The 26,055-nt window shown below is 45.1% G+C and overlaps 1 protein-coding gene across 2 annotated transcripts in view; it reads left to right on the forward strand.

The window, feature by feature from the left end:
* PPM1M (protein phosphatase, Mg2+/Mn2+ dependent 1M) overlaps positions 1-26,055 on the forward strand; it is a 105,507-nt gene that overhangs the window by 44,867 nt on the left and 34,585 nt on the right. For both annotated transcript variants that reach the window (XM_030208566.1, XM_030208567.1), the window contains 4 exons: positions 7,538-7,650; positions 10,064-10,148; positions 16,569-16,687; positions 20,557-20,620. In XM_030208566.1, coding sequence (XP_030064426.1) covers positions 7,538-7,650; positions 10,064-10,148; positions 16,569-16,687; positions 20,557-20,620 — 381 coding nt within the window. The remainder of the gene's footprint in view (positions 1-7,537; positions 7,651-10,063; positions 10,149-16,568; positions 16,688-20,556; positions 20,621-26,055) is intronic.

Genomic DNA, 26,055 nt, shown 5'->3' on the forward strand with positions numbered 1-26,055 from the left:
GAATTCCCTCTGAACACTCCCCTCCACTTGAAAGGAGAATGCCTCCTCCGGAGAGCCTTTCATTCCCTTCTTTTGTCAAGGAAATTGCTGATGCCATAGGAACAACACACAAGAGTTTGAAATTTCTATATGCGAATGCCAGAAGCCTAAGAAATAAGATGGGAGAGTTAGAATATATTGCACCAAATGAAAAATTAGATATAATAGCCATCTCTGAGACCTGGTGGAAGGAGGATAACCAGTGGGACACATGTATAACAGTGTACAAATTATATCATAGTGATAGGGTAAATCGAACTGGTGGAGGGGGGAAGCATTGTATTTTAAGGAAGGCCTTTAATCAAATAGATTGAAAATTCTGCAGGACGCAAAACACATCTTAGAATATCTATGGATGGAAATTCCATGTGTAAAGAGGAAAATGATAGTGATAAGAATGTACTACCGTTCACCTGGCCAGGATGAACAGACGGATGTAGAAATGTTATCAGAAATTGGTTAGGTTAACAAACTAGGGAACACAATAATAATGGGTGATTTCATTTACCCCAATATTGACTGGGTAAATGTAACATCAGGGCATGCTAGGGAGGTAAAATTGCTTGACGAAATCAAGGACTGCATTTATGGAGCAGCTGGTACAGGAGCCAATGAGGAGGAAAAATTCTAAACCTAGTCCTTAGTGGAGTGCATGATCTGGTGTAGGAGGTAATGGTGCTGGTGGCTGCTTGATAACAATGATCATAATATGATCAGATTTGATATCGGCTGTGAAGTAAGTACACAAAGGAAATCAAATATGTTAGCTTTTAACTTTCAAAAAGGAGACTATGATAAAATGAGAAGAATGGTGAAAAATAAACTAAAGTCAAAAATTTACATCAGGCGAGGATGTTGTTCAAAAATACCATCCTGGAAGCCCAGGCCAGTAATATTCCATGTATTAAAAAAGGAGGAAGGAAGGCCGAACGACAGCCAGCATGGTTAAGAAGTGAGGTGATGGAAGCTATTAGAGCTAAAAGAAAATCCTTCTGAAAATGAAAGAAGGATCCAACTGATAATAATAGGAAACAGCCATAGGCGTAGTTTGACTGTTTCATTTGGGGGGGGCAAAGAATGGGTGGAGCATATTAGCATATCATTTGCATATATACATATGCAAATGAATATGCTAATATGGAGGAAGGAATTGAAATTTACAGGCAAAATATCACAGATGCACATTTCAAAAAGCTGACACATTCAATTAATAAATTATGAATAAAATACTTTTATCTACCTTTGTTGTCTGATCATTTAGTTTTTCTATTCGCTTTGGTCCCAGTGTCTTCTGTTTTATGCAGTGTCTTCTTTCCAGTAGGCTTCCCTCTGCTCCCCACCCTCCCAGTCCCATCCATCTCGTGCTCCTTCCCTCTGCTCCCCACCCCTCCCAGTCCCATCCATCTCGTGCTCCTTCCCTCTGCTCCCCACCCCTCCCAGTCCCATCCATCTTCTGTTCCTTCCCTCTGCTCACCATCCCTCCGTCCCATCCATCTTCTGCTCCTTCCCTCTGCTGTGCCTGACCTCTCCCAATCCCATCCATCTCCTGGTCCATCCCTCTGCTCCCCACCCCTCGCAGTCCCATCCATCTCTTGCTCCTTCCCTCTGCTCCCCACCCCTCCCAGTCCCAACCATCTCTTGCTCCTTCCCTCTGCTCCCCACCCCTCCTAGTCCCATCCATCTTCTGTTCCTTCCCTCTGCTCCCCACCCCTCCTAGTCCCATCCATCTTCTGTTCCTTCCCTCTGCTCACCATCCCTCCGTCCCATCCATCTTCTGCTCCTTCCCTCTGCTGTGCCTGACCTCTCCCAATCCCATCCATCTCCTGGTCCATCCCTCTGCTCCCCACCCCTCGCAGTCCCATCCATCTCTTGCTCCTTCCCTCTGCTCCCCACCCATCCCAGTCCCATCCATCTTCTGTTCCTTCCCTCTGCTCACCATCCCTCCGTCCCATCCATCTCTTGCTCCTTCCCTCTGCTCCCCACCCCTCCCAGTACCATCCATCTTCCCTCTGCTCCCCACCCCTCCCAGTTCCATCCATCTTCCTTATCCTGCCCCCCCCCCCGCAAGGTCCAAGATCGTGACTCCGTTTACCCCCTCTCTTCCTCCCTCCCTCCGGCGCAGGCAACAGTCTTCTTCAGCTTTTTTGTGTTCCTGGCAGCGGTAGCGTTGTACACGCTGCCTTCGGTCTGCCCTGGAAGCCTTCTCTTCAAGTTCCTGTTCCCACCTATGCGGGAACAGGAACTTGAAGAGAAGGCTTTGGGGCAGAGCCGAAGGCAGTATGTACATCGCTACCGCTGCCAGGAATGCTGAAAAAGCCTGCGCCGGAGGGATGAAGAGAGAGGGGTAGACGGACACGCTCCTCTCAGTCCGCTTGGCTTCCCTGCCCTCTCTGTCTGCGTCCCGCCTTCCTCTGACGTCAGAGGAAGGCAGGAGCAGACAGAGAGGGCAGGGAAGCCAAGCGGATGGAGAGGAGCGCGTGCCTGCATGTTTTTTTTTTTTAAACTAATGGCACGGCGGCGCCTCTTCGTCGTTTGGGGGGGCATTGCCCCCCCTCGCCCCCCCCCCCAGTCTACGCCTATGGAAACAGCATAAGGAATGGCAAGTCAAATGCAAAGCGCTGATAAGGAAGGAGAAGCGGGACTTTGAAGAAAAGATTGTGTTGGAGGCAAAAACACATACAGGCTTATTTTCGAAAGAGAAGGGTGCCCGTCTTTTGACACAAATCACAATTTGGGCGCCCTTCTCACAGGGTCGCCCAAATTGGCATAATCGAAAGCTGATTTTGGGCGTTCTCAACTGCTTTCCGTCGTGGGGATGACCAAAGTTCCCGGGGGTGTGTCGGAGGCTTAGCGAAGGTGGGGCAAGGCGTGCCTAACACATGGGCGTCCTTGACCCATAATGGAAATAGAAGGGCGTCCCTGACGAACCCTTGGACGACTTTACCTGGTCCTTTTTTTCTTACAACCAAGCCACTAAAATTTGCCCTAAATGACCAGATGACCACCGGAGGGAATCAGTGATGACTTCTCCTTACTCCCTTGGAGGTCACTAACCCCTCCCACCCTAAAAAAAAATTTTTAAATATTTTTTCCAGCCTCTATGACAGCAGTATGCAGGTCCCGGGAGCAGTTTTAGTAGGTGCAGTGCACTTCAGGCAGGCGGACCCAGGCCCATCCCCCCCCCCCCCCCCACCTGTTACATTTGTAGTGGTAAATGTGAGCCCTTCAAAACCCACCAGAAACCCACTGTACCCACATGTAGGTGCCCCCCTTCACCCCTTAGGGCTATGGTAATGTTGTACAGTTGTGGGGAGGAGGCTTTGGGGGGCTCAGCACACAAGGTAAAGGAGCTATGCACCTGGGAGCAATTTCTGAACTGCATTGCAGTGTCCCCTAGGGTGCCTGGTTGGTGTCTTGGCATGTCGGGGACCAGTGCACTACGAATGCTGGCTCCTCCCATGACCAAAGGGCTTGGATTTGGTTGTTTCTGAGATGGGCGTCCTCGATTTCCATTATGGCTGAAAATCGGGGACGACCATCTCTAAGGTCGACCTAAATTTCGCGATTTGGGCGTCCCCGACCATATTATCAAAACGAAAGATGGACGCCCATCTTTCGATAATACCGCTGGGACGTCCTGCAAGGATGTCCTCAGGAAAACTTGGGCGCCCCTTTAAATTATACCCCTCATAGTAAAAACATTTTTAGTTATATTAAAAGCAAAAAGCTGGCAGAAGAATCAGTTGGACCACTAGATGACCGAGGGGTAAAAGGGGCACTCAGGGAAGACAAAGCCATAGCGGAGAAATTAAATTAATTCTTTACTTCGGTCTTCACTGAGGAAGATTTGGGAAACATACTGGTGCCAGAAATGGTATTCAAAGCTGACGAGTCAGAGAAACTGAATGACATGTCTATAAAGCTGGAAGATGTAATGGGGCAATTTGACAAATTGAAGAGTAGCAAATCGCCTGGACTGGATGGTATTCATCCCGAAGTACTGATAGAATTGAAAAATGAACATGCAGAACTATTGTTAGTAATATGTAATTTATCTTTAAAATCAAGCATGGTACCAGAAGATTGGAGGGTAACCAATTTAGCACCAATTTTTAAAAAAAAATGTTCTAGAGGTGATCCGGGAAATTATAGAACAGTGAGCCTGACGTCGGTGCCGAGCAGAATGGTAGAGACTATTATAAAGGACAAAATTACAGAGCATATTCAAAAGCATGGCTTAATGAGACAAAGCCAGTATGGATTTAATGAACGGAAATCTTGGCTCACCAATCTTTGAGGGGGAGAACAAACGTGGATAAAGGTGAGCCGGTTGATATTGTGTATCTGGATTTTCAAAAGGCATTTGACAAAGTACCTCATGAAAGACTCCAGAGGAAATTGGAGAGTCATGGGATAGGAGGTAGTGTTCTATTGTGGATTAAAAACTGGTTAAAAGATAGAAAACAGAGAGTAGGGTTAAATGGTGAGTATTCTCAATGAAGAAGGGTAGATGGTAGGGTTACTCAGGGGTCTATGCTGGGACCACTTCTTTTTTAACATATTTATTAATGATCTAGAGATGGGATTAACTAGTGAGGTAATTAAATTTGTTGAGAACACTTAAGTTATTCAAAGTTGTTAATTTGCAAGAGGATTGTGAAATATTACAAGAGGCTATTATGAGACTGGGGAACTGGGCATCCAAATGGCAGTTGATGTTTAATGTGATCAAATTGATGCATGTGGGAAAGTGGAACCAGAACTATAGGTTGCTCGTAAGTATAGTTCTGGTTCCTCTTTCCCACATGCATCACTTTGCACTTGCTCATATTAAATGTCATCTGCAAGGTTCATATTAGGCGTCACCGACCAAGAAAGGGATCTAGGTGTCATCGTTGATGATACGTTGAAATCTTCTGCTCATTGTGCAGCGGTGACTTAAGAAAGCAAATAGAATGTTAGGCATTATTAGGAAAGGAATGAAAAACAAAGGGAGGACGTTATAATGCCTTTGTATTTCTCCATGTCGACCAGAACTGATCGCAGTACTGAAGGTGAGGTCACTGGAGGAATTGCTCTGGTGGTGGTGGGTGGGTGTTCAGCTGAAAATGCACTTGTATTTTTTGCCGAAACCTGAACTCTGATTTCGGGCTGGTTTCGATGTTGAAACCGAACCTGAAATTCGGTTGGCCTCTAGCCACAATATTCCAGCTGTGTTCTTTTTATGTGCATATAGCACTCCCCTTGGTCCTGTTATAATCTCAGTTCTAAATATTGATATTTCTGTGGCTGACACCCGATGCAGTAAATTGTATGCATGTTAATGTTGCAATTGGCATGCTGAATATTTGTAGATCGTTCGTCTACTGTATCTGGAGAAAAACTTTCTTTTAAAACATGTGTTAGGAGTCTCTGTTGAAGCACAATTCTAACATATGGCTTATTATATCAGGCCCTGTATCTTTTCAGATTCTTCTGTGTAAAGACTATAACCACAGTGGTCTTTTTAAAGGTGACAAAACTGTCACATGTAAGATTTATTTTTGGCAAAGCAAGGTTAGCATCACATCCTTCATCACACTCTTACAAGATTTATAGCACAGTTTTGGTAGTAGAGACAGCAGAGTGAAAACTAAGAGGGCAATTCTATAACTTGGCACCTCTGCCAGGTATTTGTGACCTGGATTGGCCACTTTTGGAAGCAGGATGCTGGGCTACATGGACCATTGGTCTGACCCAGTATGGCTATTCTTACGTTCGTCAGTTAGGCAATACGGCAACTCTGTACTGGCAATTTTGCACTGCGATGCCAGTATAGAGTAAGCAGCAGAACTGAGCACACAAAGTCACTATGTACCCATCGACCAGTATCCTGCAGATTATACGAGGTCTGTTTCCTTAGCTCACCTGATGCAAACAACTTGGCTAATGGGACCTGAATTTCTCTTGAAACAGTGACACGTTACCAGATTTTAGAGAATCCTTTGGACTTTAGACCTTAAATCAGATGTAGAAATCCATTGTCACTGGTGTTACACTCAGATATCAGGTAGGAACATAGTATTTCAGTCTTTTCTTGAAATTGACAACATTCGCTTGAGCTATAGCTTACTTCATCTACATTATATACTCTTTTTACCATACAGCTAATAGTATGACAGACAGCTGACATTTGTGTGTGAAACCAAACATTGCTGGTAAATTGTCATTGGTGGAAAGAATCTTGTTTCATTGCTGTTAGAAACATAAGTATTGCCGCACTGAAGAAATCCAGTGCCTCAACAAACCAATGCATATTTCTAAGGACAGTTCCCTTTGGGAATAAGTTCCTTTTATTGACCCGGGTAAGATCCATCACAAAAACATTGTTCCTTATGTCTCACTGAAATATAACCATCATGGATACATTGCATAAAACATTAAAATAATGGTACCTTACGTGTACCAAGTGGGAAAGGTCTTGTGCTAGCAAATGCCATATTACAGTGTCTCATAAGTCTTCATGCCCTTGCACATTTTTCATATTCTGTTGTCTAAAAAATACAATTCAAAGTGCATTAAATAGGTGATCTACTTAACGTACTTAACACTTTCAAAATGAAATAATAGTTATATAAATATTCAAAAAGTAATTAAGAATACATCACTGAATTAATCTAACTCATCTCTTTTAAGCTTAAACTGCCACAATGTCCCAGCAAATCAAACATCACAGGTCTAGCTTACCTGCTAGCAGAGGCAGTTTCTGCCAACAGCATGCCCTCAAGATGTCAAATGTACAGTGTTGTGCGATATTGTTACTTATAATTAGTTACTGTAGTTAATTTCTTACAGTAATCAAAGTAGTCAACTACTTATTCACTATTCCAGTAACTGTAACTAATTACTTTTGAAGAGTAACTAGTACAACTTGACATTTTGGCATGACTTGGTGAAACCTCCTTGAAGTAAGCATCAAGAGATGAAGTTATACAATATTGACACTGTGGTTCTGTATAAGATGGATATTTTACCTCTTCACGTACCATAAAGCTTTTACCATAAGTAGTCTTGGATGTGGTATCGTAAAAGAAAAGCTCTTAGCTACTCAAAGCAGGTAACTGTACTCAATTACTTTTCCTAAATGAGTAATTAATTACTATAATCACTTTAAACTGAGAAGTAACTAGCAACTGTAATTAATTACTTTTGAAGAGTAACTAGCACAACACTGGCAAATTTGTTGAAAAAACTGCAAGAAACTAAGATCAAGATACTTCTCCCAGCAGCTTGTCTTGCCTTTGATCTTTTTATTGTCAGTTAATTCATTTCACTAGAACTGAGGCTATATTTATGTATTCAGAAGCGATGGTACCTTAAGTATTATTTTATGAGTTCTAGGCTCTCTCTCTCTATGAATATGACTACAGATAGTTCATATGGTCTGAAGGTCAGTCTGAGAGTGCTGTTTAATTCTGGTGGCTATAGACTATAATTAGATTGATTTTTATGCCAACAGGATGAGATGATTTGCCAAGAGATGCTTACCATTAACCAATCAGGAGGCTGCACTGCCCTGATTGCCCTCTACTTGCATGGAAAGCTTTTTGTGGCTAATGCAGGAGATAGCAGGTGAGCTTCACTTTCTGTTCTTGGATGTTAATCCAGCATAAGCATCGGAGGTCAGGATATGGCAAATGTATTTTGCTCTACACTTATTTATTGATTGTTGAAATGTATTAAACATTTTTATGAAGATTCACCCAAGGCAGTGTACAGCAGATACAGCTTGACATTAAAAATTTTAAATTTTGTTAACAGCATAACAGAAGTAAAATGATCTAACATAAATGTAATCAGTGAGGTAAAATTTTCAGGTAGTTGTAGGATTCAATTTGCTTATGTATCAGAAATATACTAGTAAAATGCCCGTTTCTGGAAAAAATGAAACGGGCGCTAGCAGGGTAATCCCCCCCCCCCCCCCGTCCTCCCTCCCGAGTTGCAGACACCCCCTCCGTGCCTCCGTTCCAAGTTGCACACCTGTCCTCTTCCTCCCTTCGTCCCTCAGTGACGTGGTTGCGAGGGTCGCCCCGCCCTCAACGTCATTGCGTTTTGACGCGAGGGCCGCCCCGCCCTCAACATCATCGCGTTTTGACGCGAGGGCAGAGCTACAGTGACTGGAGCCTGCAGGCCAAACTGGATATCTCGGGCGCCTCAAGTTTCCGACTTGAGGCTTCAAAGTGCCTTTTATATATATAGATATGCTTAACAGCACTGTAGAACAATTGTATAACAGAAGTATGATTAATGTTAGCAGAATACAAATGATACCATAATAGGCAGCATGGAATAGCTTTCATTTAGCATAGATATGATAGACAATATCATCGCAATGCAAATGTAGCACCATTAGAACATTCAAATAACATAGAGACACTGCCAATGCTGTTTGTACAATACAATGAAACATCTTAATAGGTAGGCAGAGGGTCAAGTGCAGTTGAGATATATTTACAGAATAAGATAGGTACTACAAAGATGGGTGGCTAAACTGAAGGCAAATTATATGTACAGTTCAATAAGATATGAGGAACTGGTCTAAGTTACAGGGTGTTTAGCAAGCTAGTCCAGCTGTGGAATGAGTAGATAGTCACCTCATGTATTAAAGACTTTGGAGAAGAGTCAGGCTTTCACCTGCTTCCTGAAGTAGAGGTAGTCTTCAATTCGGCATAGCCCATCTGGGAGTGAGTTCCAGAATGCAGGGGCAACTCTAGAGAAGGCTCACTGGCAGGTATCATGTTGTGCAATTTATTTTGACCAGGTTCAGATAGTGATGCTGCTTGACAGGACTTAGAAGCCTCAGAGGTGTCTGAAGACCTTGAAAATTAAAACAAAGTTTTAAGTTTGGGCCCTGTAAAGTACTGGCTGCCAGTGCAGTTTTTGCAGGAAGGGTGCAGTATGGTCACACCACTTGCAGCCCTCTATTGGTTGTGCTGCAACATTCTGAATTAGTTGGAGCTGGTACAAACTCTTTGATTTGAGCAATGTACAGAGCTTTACAGTACACCGATTGTAACACTGTGGTCAGGACTCTTTTTTTTTTTCTTCAATAAGAGAGATTGCATAGTTGTTGTAGGTGATAGAATTAAAGCTTCTTTGAATTTGCAGGATCAAAGTAAGTGATGAGTGTAGAAGTATCCCAAAGGTGATTTTGGGGTGAGTTCATATTTCTCAAATGTTATTTTGAAATCAGGTACAATTCTTGATGATGGCAGTTTCTTTGCCTGTGTTAAGACTGTCAGTCTGTCTTAATATTGTATCAGAGTGGATATCCATCCATATTATGTTCTTTGACTTCACAGTTTCCTGCGGCTCAGTTAGAATGAAGATTGAGTCTTCATTTTCCACTTCTTGAGCATTTTTTTTTATCTGTTTAATATACCTTTCCAACTTGTTTTAGTCAGTCATTGCAGCGACATTACTTGGGTTGGGTTCACATATCAGTGCTCTTTCCAGAACCCTGCATTCATAAATCTAGCTACTAGGTGTTACCAGTATGTAATGACTGACTCCCTCCCTCCTAGGGGTTCTGAACACAGCCTTCCAAGCCCTGACTGTCTGGAGGAATAGAAGACTGAGAAGACCAAGATGGGTTAGCCCTATATCCATCCATTTTAGTGTCATAGTGTAGTGACTGTGTCTGTCCATCCATCCTGCCCTTGTGTTGTCATACCTGTGCCCATCTTTTATCATTGTAATAATACAAGATAAGGAGCTGTAACAACAGAAATCATCCTTGAGATACATTAGAAAAGTGGCATTCTCTTCAGATCCTTTAGGGCACAAATGGTCCAAGTTTTCAGGATATCTGTAATTAATATACACAGCTATATTTGCATACAGTGGAGGTGGCATGCTTTAAAATCTACTTCATGCATATTCATTAGGGATAACCTGAAAACCCAACCTGGTATCTACTGAGAATGCAAAAAATGAAATGCAACAACTTGACTAAAGCATTTTGTAATGCAAACTCTTTGTGCAGGGCCATCATCATTAAGAAACAGAGCATTCTGCAGCTGAGCAATGAATTCACACCAGAAACAGAGAGGCAGAGGCTCCAGTACTTGGTATGTAAAGAAGACTGCTTGGGAAGGTCTTTGAGCGAGTTTGTATCTGTACCATACCTTGTTACTCTTCATCGGCACCCAACCTGCACACTACTTTCAGGTGTCAGGAGCTAGTGTGTGCCATGGTTATGAAGGACAGAAGCTGTCATATTTAATGTTACGAAAGTTATATAATATGGTGTTTTGCAACTGTCAAAATGTGGGAGAAGATGCAGTGGGGAAGGCAATTTCTTCCATATGTGGTGTGAGCTTAGGCATATTGGAGGGATATACAAAGGCAGGTTAAGGCAATTACTGAGATAGACCTTCAATTATACTTATTAATCTATCATGAACAGAAGATTTGGTACATGTGGAGGGGTATTTTCAAACGGATGTCTAAGTCAGAACATCACAAACATATCCATCTCGCATGTATTTTTGGAACAGGATACAGCCTGATCGAAAATACATTAGATGGACATCCATGCACTGAAAATGTCCAGCAGGAACATCTATTTTTTCAACTGAAATGTTCAGATTTTGAACAGGGGGAAAACCAAGAGACATTGGCATCTGTATAGCAGCATTCTTAGAAAATGGCCACACAGACATCCATGCAGAGCAGAGGGTCAGCCTAGTGGTTAGTGCAGTGGACTGTAAACCAAGGGACCCAGGTTCATATCTTACTTTAACCTTTTGTAATTGTGAGCCCTCCCAGTGGTAGTGCAGTGGACTTTAACTGCTTTTGTAATTGTGAGCCCTCCCAGGAACAGAAAAATACCTACTGTACTTGAATGTACACCACTTCAATAGCTTTCAGGCTTGCAGGTGTCTTATATATATATATTTAGGTACAATAGCAGGCTTATTTTTGAAAGAGAGGATGCCCATCTTTCGACACAAATTGGAAGATGGGCGTCCTTCTCACAGGGTTGCCCAAATCGGCATAATCGAAAGCCAATTTTGGGAGTCCCCAACTGCACTCCATCGCGGGGATGACCAAAGTTCACGGGGGCGTGTCGGAGGCATAGCAAAGGCGGGACTTGGGCGTGCCTAACACATGAGCGTCCTCGACCCATAATGGAAAAAAAAGGGCATCCCTGACGAGCACTTGGACAACTTTACCTGGTCCTGTTTTTCTTATGACCAAGCCACAAAAAGGTGCCCGAACTGACCAGATGGCCACCGGAGAGAATCGGCGATCACCTCCCGTTACTCTCCCAGTGGTCACTAGCCACCTCCCACCCTCAAAAAAAACATTTAAAAATCTTTTGTGCCAGCATCAAATGGCATACTCAGGTCCATCTCAGCAGTATGCAGGTCTCTGGAGCAGTTTTAGTGGGTGCAGTGCACTTCAGACAGGCAGACCTAGGCCTATCCCCCCACCCCTTACCTATTACACTTGTGGTGGTAAATGTGAGCCCTCCAAAACCCACCAGAAACCCACTGTACCCACATCTAGGTGCCCCCCTTCACCTGTAAGGGCTATGGTAGTGGTGGGTAGTGGGTTTGGGGGGCTCAGCACACAAGGTAAGGGAGCTATGTACCTGGGAGCAATTTCTGAAGTCCACTGCAGTGCCCCCTAGGGTGCCCGGTTGGTGTCCTGGCATATCAGGGGGACCAGTGCACTACGAATGCTGGCTCCTCCTACGACCAAGGGCTTGCATTTGGTCGTTTCTGAGATGGTCGTCCTTAGTTTCCATTATCGCCGAAAATCAGAAACGACCAAGTCTAGGGACGACCATCTCTAAGCACGACCTAAATTTCAAGATTTGGGCGTCCCCGACCATATTATCGAAACGAAAGATGTTCGTCCATCTTGTTTCGATAATACGGGTTTCTCCGCCCCTCCACCGGGACGTTTTGCGATGATATCCTCAGAAAAACTTGGGTGTCCCCTTCGATTATACCCCTCTGGGTATTTTTCTGTTTCTGGAGGGCTCACAATAAAATAAAAAAAAAAAAGAGTGAAGTGGGATTTGAACCTGAGTCTCTTGGTTCACAGTCCACCCCACTAACCACTAGGTTACTCCTTGGATCTGCTTCCTGCTCTGTTAAGAATGCCCATAATACGTGAAGCTGTCATAGAGCCTGGCATCTCCTTCTGGTTTCAGTTTAAGGGAGAGGGAGGGCAACAGCAAGGTGTCATGCCTTGAGGGGTCAAGATGGCGTTGGGGAGCAGATGCGTGATTGGCAGTTCTCCTCCATACCTCTGTGTTCCCCGGACACTACTGCTTCTGCCATCGGCTCGCTGGAGTGGGGAAGTGGAAAGGTGCTTTGAAGAGCTGCACTCCTACTCGGACAGCGCCAAGGCGTTTGGTGCAGACCATATTGGAGGGAGCGGCATTGCAGTTTGCTGTATCTACAGAGCCTGCTTCGGGAGGTCCATCATGGGATTTGGCAGACCTTAGCAGCAACCAGGTGTCTCTTAGCCTGTAACAGAGGCCGATCCCTCTGCACCCCGGAAGCACACTGGCATCAGGGTTGGAGGTAGTTTCCTGTCCCAAAGTGGCTGGAGGATGCTGTCTCCAAGGAGGGACGGTCAGACAGAAGCTTTCTGAGCCTGGGCTGACCAGGAGAAATTCTGCACTGTCAGTTGGAAGAGGAAGAGGGGAGAAGGAAGCTTCTGGAGGTAGTTTGCAAGGGGAAATTGGAAAACCGGCTGTGGTCACATTGGATACTTTTTTGGCAGGCTGTTAAGGACATGGACACTAACCTTAAACTGACTTTATGGGGGTCTTTTACTATGGAGCGCTAGTGTTTTTAGCACGCACTAATATTTAGGGTGCACTAAATGTTGAGATGTCCATATATTCCTATGGACGTCGCTAATGTTTAACATGCCCTAAATATTAGCGTGCGTTAGCGCTAGCGCGTCTTAGTAAAAGAGACCCTATATGAGTTGAAAAATGAATTAGTGGTGACTTCATCTACAGTGGTGAGCCACGGAGAGTTGTTAAAGTTACAGGGAGAACAACTGGAGAAACAGGCTGAGCAATTGGTTGATATGAGAAGCCTGAAAATGTCTTTATTAAAGAAGAGATCTTTGGTTGATCAAAAGTTGGAACATATGGAAAATCAATTAAGGAAGAGTAATTTAAGATTTTTGAACTTTGCTACATCTCCAGTTGTTTCCCCTATAGAGGTGGTGCATAAATGTTTTTGGGAGGTTCTTGCAGATACTTGCTGAGAGTTTGCCACCTCGCGTAAGAACTGTATATTTGACATTAGGGGTGCAACCTGATAATTCTACTCCAGCTCAAGGGAAGAGAGACGATCCAAGTGACTTGGACTTAACTTTGTTTTGGAAAGTTCCTTGGAGATTGTAACAGCTAGGACAACTTATTGATTTTTGCTGTGGAACATAATAGGGATTTTGTCTTGAAATTGTATTTCCGTCATTTGAATGATCAATTTTTAGGTTCTAATATACGTATATTTCCTGATTTGTCGCAGGTGACACAGAAGCGTAGGAAATAATTCTTAGCCATTAGACCTAGAGTTCTGACTTTGGGTGCCACTTTTATGTTGAAATTTCCTGCCAAATGCTGTATTACATATGAGTCAACAAAAAATTCTCTTTTTTTTTTAACCTAAACAATTGACCATGTTTATTATAGCCAGAAAAGGTATTGGTATACTAGTAAGTCCTATGAACCGGCTGCAGATTTCGGTTTAGTTATTCTGCTCTCTTTTTTAACATTATATTACTTTGATGATGATTAGATTTGTGTTTGACCCTTCTAACATATTGTGGACTAAATATGGATTTTATATTTTTAATCATTTATATTTGTGTTATGATTGGGGTCTGAACCCCTCTCAAACTTACCTCTTTCCTGGGGGTCAGCTTCTTAGCTGGCTTCTGTTTCTTTCTCTTTCCTTTCTGAGCTGGCTCTGTCTCTCTGTGCTGGCAGCTTCCCAGCAGCATGGGGCTAATTGTCTCTTCACTGCAGCTGTGGGTGTAGTCTGAGTTGCTCTAACTCTCTTTGGGTGTACTGGCTTCAAGTGTTTCACGGTTTTGCATTGGTGTGGGTTGGGCCTCTCTGGGTCAGTGTGCTTTTGCCTAGGTCTAGGGAGTGTGACATCATCAGGGAGGGCCTTGATAAGGAAGTGGTGTTGTTTCCTTCAGGGCCTTTGCAACAGTGGTGTTTGCTTTAGGTAGGGTGGTGCAGTGTGCACTTATGACTTTGTGTCTAGTTTCCCTGCTTGCTTTTGTTAAGGGCCAGGTTAGAGTTAGTGCAGTGTGCACTGGTGACTGTGTTTAGCTTTCCTGCTTTTCCCTTTTGGTTCCCTTCTGTCCCTCTTGGTTTTGGTAGCATTGCTGTGTGTAGGGCTTTGGAAGCTCTGTTGTTGATAGAAGTACTTCAGGGTTTGGTGTTGTTAGGAACACTGCAGAGTTTGCTGTTAGAAGTACTTCTGGTGTTTGTGCTATAGGAGCATTGCAGTCTTGCTGTTGGTGTTTGGTGATTTAGAATCACTTTTGGCTTATGTGTTAGCTTCACTGTTTTTTCCTTGTGGCTCCCCTGTCTTCCCTTTTAGTGCTAGGAGCTCTTCTGGTTGCTTGCCAGAGTAGTGCTTAGGAAGCACCTTGTTAGTTGTATCTAGCTTGCTAGAGCAGTGCTTAGGTAGCTGGTTAGGTCTGTGTTTAGCTTATTAGTGTAAAGCTCTGCTTGTAGCTTGGTGCTTAGTAGCACCTGTGTTAGCTTTGTGTTTAGTTCCCTGCTCTGTTAGTCTAGGGCTGAGGAAGTCCCTTTCTTGAGCAGGGATTAGGAGCTCCTGTTTAGTATAGGGCTTAGGAAGTCCTTTTGTCAGTTTACGGTTAGGAACACTCCTGCTGGTTTAGGGCTTGGGAGCACGTAGATCAGTTTAGGGTTAGGAGCACTTCTGTTTCCAGTCCTGGTCCCTATGTCATCCGGTATCCAGTAAGTCCTGTCGGCTACTCGAACCAGGAGCTCAACTCTTGGGGGGCTTAGTAGCTAAGTACAGGTGAAGCTGTTGGACCAGTCCAGTGTGCTCCAGTCCCGTGTTCCGGTCCTGTGTCCTCCAGTCCGGGGGACCAGTCCAGGGTGTTCCAGTCTGGTGTGCTCCAGTCCAGTGTGTTCCGGTCCGGTGTGTGTTCCAGTCCTGTGTCCTCCAGTCCGGGGGATTCCAGTCCATGTGTTCCGGTTCGCTGGGCAGTGCCTGCAGTCCCTGCCGGTGTGCTTACCCAGTGTTGGTTGGTGGGTTTTGCCTGCTGCTGTCGCTCCTCGTCAGCAGCCCAAGGGCTCACGTTTGCTCCAGAGCCCGGCCCCGCGGGCTCTGAACCTGAGAACCTGACAATTTGATATTTCTTTTCTGATCTTCAAGTCAATGATATTTGTATACTTGATATGAATGAATAAAGCAATTAGAAAAAAATTTCTATCATGCTTTAATCTCTCTAGTAGACAGCTGCTCAATCAGAGCAACTCCCTATAACCTGGATGTTTCTAAAACAGATCTAAATAAGGATGTCCTTTTTAGACATGGATGTTTCTTCCCCTTCAGTAATTGTTCTTGGATGTCCAGATTTCAGGCCCTCCCTAGTCGTGCCCAGAACATGGCCCTTTGCTATTTGGATGTACTGCAATGTTGGACCTCCCTATTCTGCCTTTGCAAAATCGGGATTTGGATGTTTTAAGCACATGGATGTCCATTTTGGCCTTTTGAGATGTCCATATGATTAGATAATAAGCACCGTAATCTAACTGACAAGCTCCTGTTGGCAGCAAAGTTAGTGTTCACATGGAAATGGACAAACAAGATAGGCCCATACATTGCAGAATGGCTCTTTAAAACTGGGGAACGAATGTGTTAACAATAAAAGGGCCCTATCTTTATAAGGATGACAATATGGTCTTCTTTCTGTTGTTCATAACAGGGAATAAATTGTGTCTCACCTTAACACAATCACGATGATTTTCTTGCAGTAAGGACTGTAACTAACATTATTGTAAGGGAGTATTTGCAGCATGATGACCAGAGATTAGAAAATGGGTGGAGAGATAAATGAAATATTGGCTGTTAGCTGTTGAAATATGAATGATACCGATATATATCTACAGATTTGGTTGTGGTCCCTTCTTGTATATAATGCTTGATTAATAAAATTTAAATGTTAAAACTTCCCCACAAACCTGCATGTTGGTGGCAGGATGTGCCTCCGTAAAGGCCATGGGGCCCTAAGAAGCTAAATGTTCAAGCAATAGCAGTGCTACTATTGTTAACTATTTATTAAAAGGAGCTTTGCAGTTGGACAAGGGAAAGGAGGGGTGCTAGGTATAAATTAGAGTGGATCTTTTCTGACAGCTGAGCTATATCCTTTGCAGCATAGACTACCATAACTTGGTCTTCTCTCTACATTCATCTACTATGTTACTGTGAATTGGGAACACTGTTATTTGACTCTGTCTCCAGGCTTTTATCTATCCTGAATATCTGGCAGATGAGTTTACACGGTTTGAATTTCCAAGGAGGCTAAAACGCAAAGATCTCGGGCAAAAGGTTTTATATCGCGATTATTGCATGGCAGGCTGGTGAGTCTCTGAGGGGCAGGGTCACGATTTATGTACAGGTAAGTTTCAAAGTGGCAAAAGACGCTGCATGCTAGTGAGTCATTGCATGATGAGTCTGCAAATCACCGATTGATGAGGTTACTGCATGGGTGGAGGATAGAGAACATAGAATCATAGTAGTACATGGTGACCTACCCATTCTTTCTTGTAGTTTATCTATTCTGCTTTAACAAAGGATATATCCCAGCTGTTTCCCATACAAGCTTGGCCACCCCCTGAATATTGCTCTTTTATTCAAGGAAGTTTTGTTGTCCTTTTGTTTTCCACCATTTTGGGTAGCGAAGCATACCAGTAACCATGTTGCTGGTATCTTTTTACCTAGCCTCTGAGTCCTAGTCATACTACTGCCTTCTCTATATATCCCAAGCATGCTTAGTTGTGTCATGGTTTTCAACACTTTTGCTGAACAGAGCTGGATTAACACTGTATTAGACACAAGGCATACATATGTTTGTGGGCCCCAGAAACATGAGCTCCATTCTTCTTTCCTCACTCCCTCCGCCAGTTATATTCACTTTTCCTGCCTCCTTCCTCAATCATAGCCTTCACCCTCCCCCCCCCCCCCCCCCCCCCCCCCCACACACTTCAGTAGCAGGGAAAAAGTGTAGAGCCTACTGTAGAATTACGCTTAGCAGCAACAATAGTTTGTGAATCAGCATGGGTACTAGGCAAGCATAATCTTCAAATGGAATGACTTAATGGGTAGAGTGGGAGAGCTGCCATGTTACCAAAGGCTTCTTTTACAAAGCCGTGCTAGCGATTCCAGTGCTGCAAATGAGAGGAAGCCCATAGAAATTGAATGGGTTTCCTCTCATTTGCTGCACCGAGTCATTTTTACCTTCCATTGCCTCTGGTAGAAACCAGAAACTCTACAGGTGGACTACCCCAGAGAGTGAGATTTATAGGTAATATAAAACTTTGTAAATTTATACCTCAGAGACATCTCTTGATGTGGCAAGTGCAGTACTCCTGAAGGAATACAAAACATCCATCATTCGCAAAGTAAGCTGATCATCTCATCAAGTCTCTGAACATGACATTGTATGCTAAATTTGGAAGAAAACACGGCATTTTAAACTTCATTCATTCTTGAAGCAATCCAAAAACCAGTTCCACCAATTCATTAATCAGTCACCCAGAATCAAGTACCCACAATTTCTCCTTTTTTATTTGCATTTATGAATAATACATTAAGAAGACTTTTACAGATCAAATCCATTAACTAAGGAAAACAAAATAAAAAAAACATCAACTACCAATTCCAGTATCTCACAATATTGAGGGAAATTCAAAAACACAGAAGCCCTAGGTATATTTTACTAACAGAGAAACCAAAAAACCGAGAACGCAAATTTTCCACAAAATTGCATAGACTACAAAAAGAGTGGAATAACCCAGCCACAGTGTCAAAGAAGGTGCAGCAGTCCTCTTTTGAAGAATAAACTTTGGTCTTCTTGGACACTATGGTTGGCTTATTCCACTCTTCTTGCGGTCTGTCTTTTCCTGACATCAGGAGCGTGTTTTCCTATTCCTCCCTCCCCCTGCCTGGGACTCGCTCAACACTGCTGCCACCCTCCCAAAACAAAAAAAAAAACACACCCCCCCATCCCCGGCGCATCACCAAAGCAACCCCTCCCACCAGATCCACACACTCGCCCCAACACACACACATGTCACTCACCACCCACACACGTCACTCCCTCCCTCCCAGTTCAAAGCCCCTCATGCCCCTCCCACGAGTTCAACACTACCCCCTCCCTCCGATTTGAACACCCCCCTCCGCCTTACTGAACCCTGGACCCCCTTGCTGCGACCCTCTATTCACTTTCCCCGCACAGCCTTCATCCCCGTCTACTCAAAACAAACCAAGGAAACCTATGAGCTGCCCCACCGCCTTCCAAGATACACCTCCGAACCCCAGCCACCCACCTCCTGCCAAGGCTCAGCACCCAGCGAATCTAAACACACAGACTCAGGCTGCTCACACAAGGCAAGTTCCTCACAGCTCCGTCACGCCAAAACGCTAAAACCAATCAGGTCAGTTTCAGATTCCCTTCCCCGCGCAGCCGTCATCCCCGTCTACTCAAAGCAAGCAAACCTAGGAGCTCCTGCATCTACATTGTTCTTTATTGTTGGTACTATTTTTCTAAAATCTCGCTTATATTTTCAAACATGCCAGCTTCTACAGCATACAGATGTACACAGAGAAGGCATAAAAATGGGATCACTATACTAATTTGTTCTAAATCTTCATCTGTGGTCAGTTGGAATGCCTGGTAACAGGGACACCCTACCACCTGTTACATTGCTGCACACATATTTTTTTTCCCCTGCTAATGGACCACTACAAGTTACACAAACAAAAGGGGTGGGTCCCGATACGACATTAGGGGAGGAGAGGGGAGGAAGGAGGGGACGAGGGAGGGGGAGGAAGGTGGGGAAGGAGTAGGGGACGTATCTTATGAAGGGGACGGCCAGAGAGGTGGGGAGTGGGAGTGGGGTCCTGAAACGACAGGGGCAGGAAAGGGGAGACCAACACCGGTGGGTAAGGGGGTCCTGAACCTACACTCCCAGGAAAACCTTACTAGTGCCCGTTTCATATCTGCCAGACACGGCCCTTTTTTACTAGTTCTATCATAATATCGCTTTGAATTAATCCAAACCATGTATTTGTGCAGACCGGAATCGGCTAACGCCGTTTACGGTAATATGTAAACCACATTGAGCCTGCAAAATGGTGGGAAAATGTGGGATACAAATGCTACAAATAATAATAATAAGTGCTAATGTGCCTTTATAATATAGGCATATAGATCCAGCTCCAGTAGCACAGCCTGTCTCACATCCACTACCTTGTTCTTTCAAACTATGGATTTTAAATCAACTGGTAAAATTTCAGATACACCCTAAGGGCCTCTTCCAAAGATTTTGTGTTTGTCGTATTCACCTCGTTTCAATTGCTCCAGTCTTACTAGTTCCTTCCTTTTCAATTGATCATCTTAGAGGAGTGACCTATATGAGTTCACTTAACTTGACATCTTACAGTTAAGTTTATGATCTGGAGCAGAGTTGAGCAACCTTGGTCCTCAAGGGCCACAACCCAGTTGAGCTTTTTTAAGATTTCCACAATGAATATGCATGAAATTTACATGTATTGCTTCCATTGTATGCAAGTAGATCTCATGCATTTTCATTGTAAAAATTTTGAAAACCCGAGTGGGTTGTTTCCCTCGAGGACCATAAGTACATAAAAGTACATAAATATTTCCATACTGGGACAAGCCAAATGTCCATCAAGCCCAGCATCCTGTTTCCAACAGTGGCCAATCCAGGTCACAAATACCTGGCAAGATCCCAAAAAAGTACAAAACATTTTATGCTGCTTACCAGCCCACTGCTGATCTGGAACAACGCTAGCAAGACTGGTTATTTCCAAGTTTCTAATGGAAGTATTTTCTATCAATAATGTGTGGTGGTTCTGATTCCAGAATAGATCTTTTTGGATAAGTTATGTCTAGGAAGCATGACCCAGTTTAAAAACCAAACCGTTTTAGCAAGTCTGTTATCAGAAAATCACCAAACTTTGTCACAATTTCTTGAAGCAAATAAGACTAATCTTAGAGAAGGTGTTACAGCTCAGAATTGAAGGTGCATTCAGAGAACTTTATGGCATCCAAAACTGGAACTGAAAGAAGAAGTAGGTCTGAATTGAGATACACTGCAAAGCATGTATGGGATCGTATGGTAGAATAGACATGGGTGATATAGGTCAAGGGTGAGGCTTATAATACTGAAAAGAACATGGTTTATAATGTGGTGTTTTATTTTAGGGGATACAAAATGGTAGAGAGAGATGATCTGAAGTATCCTTTAGTTCATGGTCAAGGAAAGCAGGTAAATAATATGGCCATCAGCTAAAATGTTTTTATTTAGTTGTTTGTGTCATTTACAGGAATTTTCTTTTTCATTTTGGGGGTAATATTGTAATTAACATGCCGTATTTACAAAGAGTACACATTATTACCCAATAGCACTCCCTATTCACAAAGAATGCAAGCTATTTTTGACACAGGAAACAAAAACCCAAAATTTCAGGCTTTTCCTAATCTCCAAGGACAAGCAGGCTGCTTGTTCTCACTGTTGGGGCGACATCCACAGCGGCCCCAAAACGGCAATTTTTCCCAAGCAAAAATAGGCAAGGTTTTGCCAGAGCCTTCCAGAGCGCAGGGCATGAGGCCATCTTCCCGCCCGTTGCGCGAGAGTCCCACTTCAGTTTTTTCTTTGACGCGGGTGGAGAGTGGCTGTTTGTCTGTCTCTCTCCGTTCGGCCCAAAGAAAGAGCCTTCATTTTGTGAGCTTTGCTCCATTTTTTTCTCCTTTTTTTCTTAAAATTCTTTTGTTTCCTTTAAAAATTAAAAAAAAAAAAAGAAAATTCCCTTATTTTTTAGTTTTTTGTCCTCTTAAGTTTGCTTTCACTTCCGTCACGCCCCTTATTTTTGTGCCCTTTACTTTTGGCACAATCGAGAATTTTGACTTTGCTGCCGCTATTTTTCCGTCCATGTCATCGAGGACTCCCAGCGGCTTCAACAAGTGTACTCGGTGCAACCGGACGATCTCAGGTACCGACCCCCACGCGTGGTGTCTTCAGTGCCTTGGGACCGACCATCGCCCAGAGGCATGTAAGTTGCGTCTTAGCTTGAAAAAGCGGACACAGGCGTTGAGACAAGCTCTTCGAGACCACCTTTTCGGAGCTTTGTCCGGTTCCTTGGTGTCGATATTGGCACCGGGGATGGCATCGACTTCATGAGCGCAGGCAATGGCTGTCCGGAGACCACCAGACGCTGGGAGTAGTGAGCCGTCGAGCGGGTTTCCGCCTGCCTCGAAGTCTCCTGCTGTGCAGGCCCCTCGGAACCGAGCACTCTGGGACCCGACCCCGAGGAGACATGTGGATTCCACATCCTCATCGGTACCGAGGAGTATCGATGACGTGCATCGAGCGGAGGCAAAGAAGCATCGTCATCAATCTCCTTCCACGCACGGCATCGGGAGCTCCGGGGTGTCGAAGGATTCGGCACCCGTGAAGCGCCGACGCTGGGAGGAACGCTCGTCCCTCCATACAAGAGGTGTCGGTGCGTCTGTCTCCTGACAGCCTGGTACCGCCTCCTCAACCTCCACGGGTTCTGATGCCGGTTCCTGCACCGACCCCACAGCCTTGCTCGACAGCGACTCTAGACGAGCGCATCCGAGCCATTCTTCCAGGTCTTCTGGAGGGATTGCTGCGTCAGTCTGCTCCGGTACTGGAGGTGCTTGCACCCTCGGTTCCGTCGATGGAAGCGGCAGCTGGCTGTATGCCTGTGGTGAGGTCTCCAACGCCGGTACCGCCTGCGGCACCGGCTGCCACCCAGGTCGACTCCCCGTCAATATCCCTGGAGGGAGCTTCATCGCCGCCGGCATGGGAGTCAACTTCTCGGCATTGCCATCGAGGACATGGTTCCTCGGCGTCAAGACTGGCCCGGTTTCGGACTGCAGTTAAGGAACTCTTGTCTGATACCGATGAGGATGCCTCGTGGGATGAAGGAGAAGATCCCAGGTATTTCTCTTCCGAGGAGTCTTGCGGTCTTCCTCCTGATCCTACTCTTTCACTAGAAAGAAAGCTTTCTCCTCCGGAGATTCTTTCTTTCTCTTCATTTGTCCGGGAAATGTCTGTGGCTATTCCCTTCCCTGTGGTATCTGAAGATGAGCCCAGGACTGAGATGCTCGAGGTCCTTGACTATCCTTTGCCACCTAAGGAGTCATCCACTGTTCCTTGCAGAATGTCCTTAAGGAGACACTTCTAAGGAACTGGATGAAACCACTAAGTAATCCCACCATCCCCAAAAAAGCTGAGTCCCAATATCGGATTCACGGAGAACCTGAGTTGATGAAGTCACAGTTACCTCACGACTCAATGGTTGTGGATTCCGCTCTCAAGAGAGCCAGGAGTTCTAGAGACTTTGCCTCGGCGCCCCCGGGGTGAGAATCTAGAACCCTGGATTCTTTTGGGAGAAAGGCCTACCAGTCCTCTATGCTCGTGGCCAAGATTCAATCCTACCAGCTCTACACGAGCATTCACTTGAGGAACACGGTGAAGCAACTGGCGGACTTGGTTGCTAAGCTCCCTCTGGAACAGGCCAAGCCTCTTCAGGAGGTGGTCAGGCAGCAGAAGGCGTGTCGTAAATTCCTGTCCAGGGGTGCTTACGATTCTTTTGATGTTGCATCCAGAACCGATGCGCAGACTCTCATGGCTGCGTGCCTCTGACCTGGACAATCAAGTCCAGCAGCGGATTGCTGATGTCCCTTGCCAGGGGGGATAACATTTTTGGCAAGAAAGTTGAGCAGGTGGTCGATCAGATCATGCAGCGGGAAACCGCTATGGACAATCTCTCCCACCGGGCGCCTTCTGCTTCTGCTCCCTATGCACATAATAGGCGTAGGCAACAAAACAGCAGATACAAAACAGAAGAATGTTCAAAAATGTATTGATGTCAAATACCAGACTTATTGCCTTCTTCTCGACAGCCTTCTCAGGCTCATCCCCAGCGAGCTCGTTCACATCAACAGCGTGCGCCAAGGCAGGCCCCTGTGGCTCCCCAGCAAGAGTAAGGGACGGGCTTTTGACTGACTCCAGCTGAGCACAGCCGCCATAAAAGTGTCCGTTCCGGATGATCTGCCGGTCGGAGGGAGGTTAAAATATTTTCACCAAAGGTGGCCTCTCATAATCTTCGATCGGTGGGTTTTTCAAATAGTCCGGTTAGGATACTCCATCAATTTGATCTCCACGCCTCCAAATTGCCCACCGGGAGCTCAGTCCTTCAGCTTCCAGCACAGGCAGGTACTTGCAGAGGAACTCTCCGCCCTTCTCAGCGCCAATGCGGTCGAGCCCGTTCCACCAGGGCAAGAAGGGCTGGGATTCTATTCCAGGTACTTCCTTGTGCAAAAGAAAACAGGGGGGGGGGGGGGGGGGTGCGTCCCATCCTAGACCTAAGGGCCCTGAACAAATTCCTAGTCCGAGAAAAGTTCAGGATGGTTTCCCTGGGCACCCTTATTTATTTTATTTATTGCACTTGTATCCCACATTTTCCCACCTCTTTGCAGGCGCAATGTGGCTTACAAAACATCAAGGATAATGGAAATGAAATGAGAAAAGGCATTTGGTGTTACAGAGGAAGTTGGATTGCGTGGTAATGGAATACATGATAGTAATATAATAGGCATTATTAACATTTCTAGACATGTATAAGAGTATCACATGATTTGATCTTTGTGATTCAGGAAAACGATTGGCTATGCTGTCTGGACTTAAAGGATGCCTATACACACATCTCGATACTTCCAGCTCACAGGAGGTATCTTCGATTCGATTTGGGAGCGCAGCACTTCCAGTATTGTGTGCTGCCCTTCGATCTGGCGTCTGCGCCCAGGGTCTTTACAAAATGCCTGGCAGTAGTTGCAGCGTCGCTACGCAGACTGGGAGTGCATGTGTTCCCTTATCTCGACGATTGGCTGGTGAAGAACACCTCAGAGGCAGGAGCTCTACAGTTCATGCGGATGACTATTCAACTCCTGGAGCTACTCAGGTTTGTTATAAATTACCTAAAGTCCCATCTTCTTCCAGTTCAAAAACTAGAATTCATAGGAGCTCTGCTGGACTCACAGACGCCTATCTTCCCAAGGCGAGAGCAGACAATCTTCTGTCTCTAGTTTCCATGGCCAGAGCGTCTCAGCGGATCACAGCTCGGCAGATGTTGAGACTTCTAGGCCATATGACCTCCACAGTTCATGTGACACCCATGACCCATCTTCACATGAGATCTTCTCAGTGGACCCTAGCTTCCCAGTGGTATCAAGCTGCAGGGGATCTAGAGGATGCAATCCAGCTCTCCACCGCTTTTCACAATTCCCTTCAATGGTGGACAATTCAATCCAATTTGACCTTGGACCCTTTCAAATTCCTCAGCCACAAAAAGTGCTGACAACGGATGCATCCCTCCTGGGGTGGGGAGCTCATGTCGATGGTTCTCACACTCAAGGACTTTGGTCCCTCCAGGAAAAAGGTCTTCAGATCAATCTCCTGGAGTTGCGAGTGGTCTGGAACGCTCTAAAGGCTTTCAGAGATTGGCTGTCCAATCAGATCATCCAAATTCAGACAGACAATCAGGTTGCGATGTACTGTATCAACAAGCAGGGGGGGCACCGGATCTCACCCCCTGTGTCGGGAAGCTGTCCTAATGTGGCTTTGGGCTCGCAGTCACGGCATGGTACTTCAAGCCTCATATCTGGCAGGCGTAAACAACAGTCTGGCCTGGCCGACAGATTGAGCAGGATTATGCAACCTCACGAGTGGTCGCTCAACTCGGGCGTGGTTCGCAAGATCTTCCGAGCGTGGGGCACCCCCTTGGTGGATCTTTTTGCCACTCAGATCAATCACAAGGTCCCTCATTTCTGTTCCAGACTTCAGGCCCACGAAAGACTAGCGTCAGATGCCTTTCTCCTCCATTGGGGAGCAGGCCTTGTGTATGCATATCCTCCCATTCCTCTGGTGGGGAAGACTTTGCTGAAACTCAAGCAAGACCGCGGAACCATGATTCTGATTGCTCCCTTCTGGCTGCGTCAGATTTGGTTCCCTCTTCTTCTGGAGTTGTCCTCTGAAGAATCATGGAGATTGGAGTGTTTTCCAACCCTCATCACTCGGAACGAGGGGGCGCTTCTGTATCTCAACCTCCAGTCTCTGGCGCTCATGGCCTGGATGTTGAGAGCGTGGAATTCGCTTCCTTGGGTCTCTCTGAGGGTGTCTCCCGAGTTTTGCTTGCTTCCAGGAAAGATTCCACAAAGAAGTGTCACTTTTTTCAAATGGAGGAGGTTTGCCGTCTGCTGTGATAGCAAGGCCCTAGATCCTCGCTCTTGTCCTACACAGACCCTGCTTGAATACCTTCTGCACTTGTCAGAGTCTGGTCTTAAGACCAACTCAGTAAGAGTTCATCTTAGTGCTATTAGTGCTTATCATTATCGTGTGGAAGGTAAGCCTATCTCTGGACAGCCTTTAGTTGTTCGCTTCATGAGAGGTTTGCTTTTGTCAAGCCCCCTATCAAACCTCCACCAGTGTCATGGGATCTCAATGTCGTTCTCACCCAGCTGATGAAGCCTCCTTTTGAGCCACTGAATTCCTGCCATCTGAAGTATTTGACCTGTTACTTCAGCTCATAGGGTCAGTGAGCTTCAAGCCTTGGTAGTGCATGCTCCTTATCTCAAGTTTCATCATAACAGAGTAGTCCTCCACACTCACCCTAAGTT

Source organism: Microcaecilia unicolor, chromosome 6 (assembly GCF_901765095.1).
Source record: "Microcaecilia unicolor chromosome 6, aMicUni1.1, whole genome shotgun sequence".
In the NCBI taxonomy this organism is placed as follows: domain Eukaryota; kingdom Metazoa; phylum Chordata; class Amphibia; order Gymnophiona; family Siphonopidae; genus Microcaecilia; species Microcaecilia unicolor.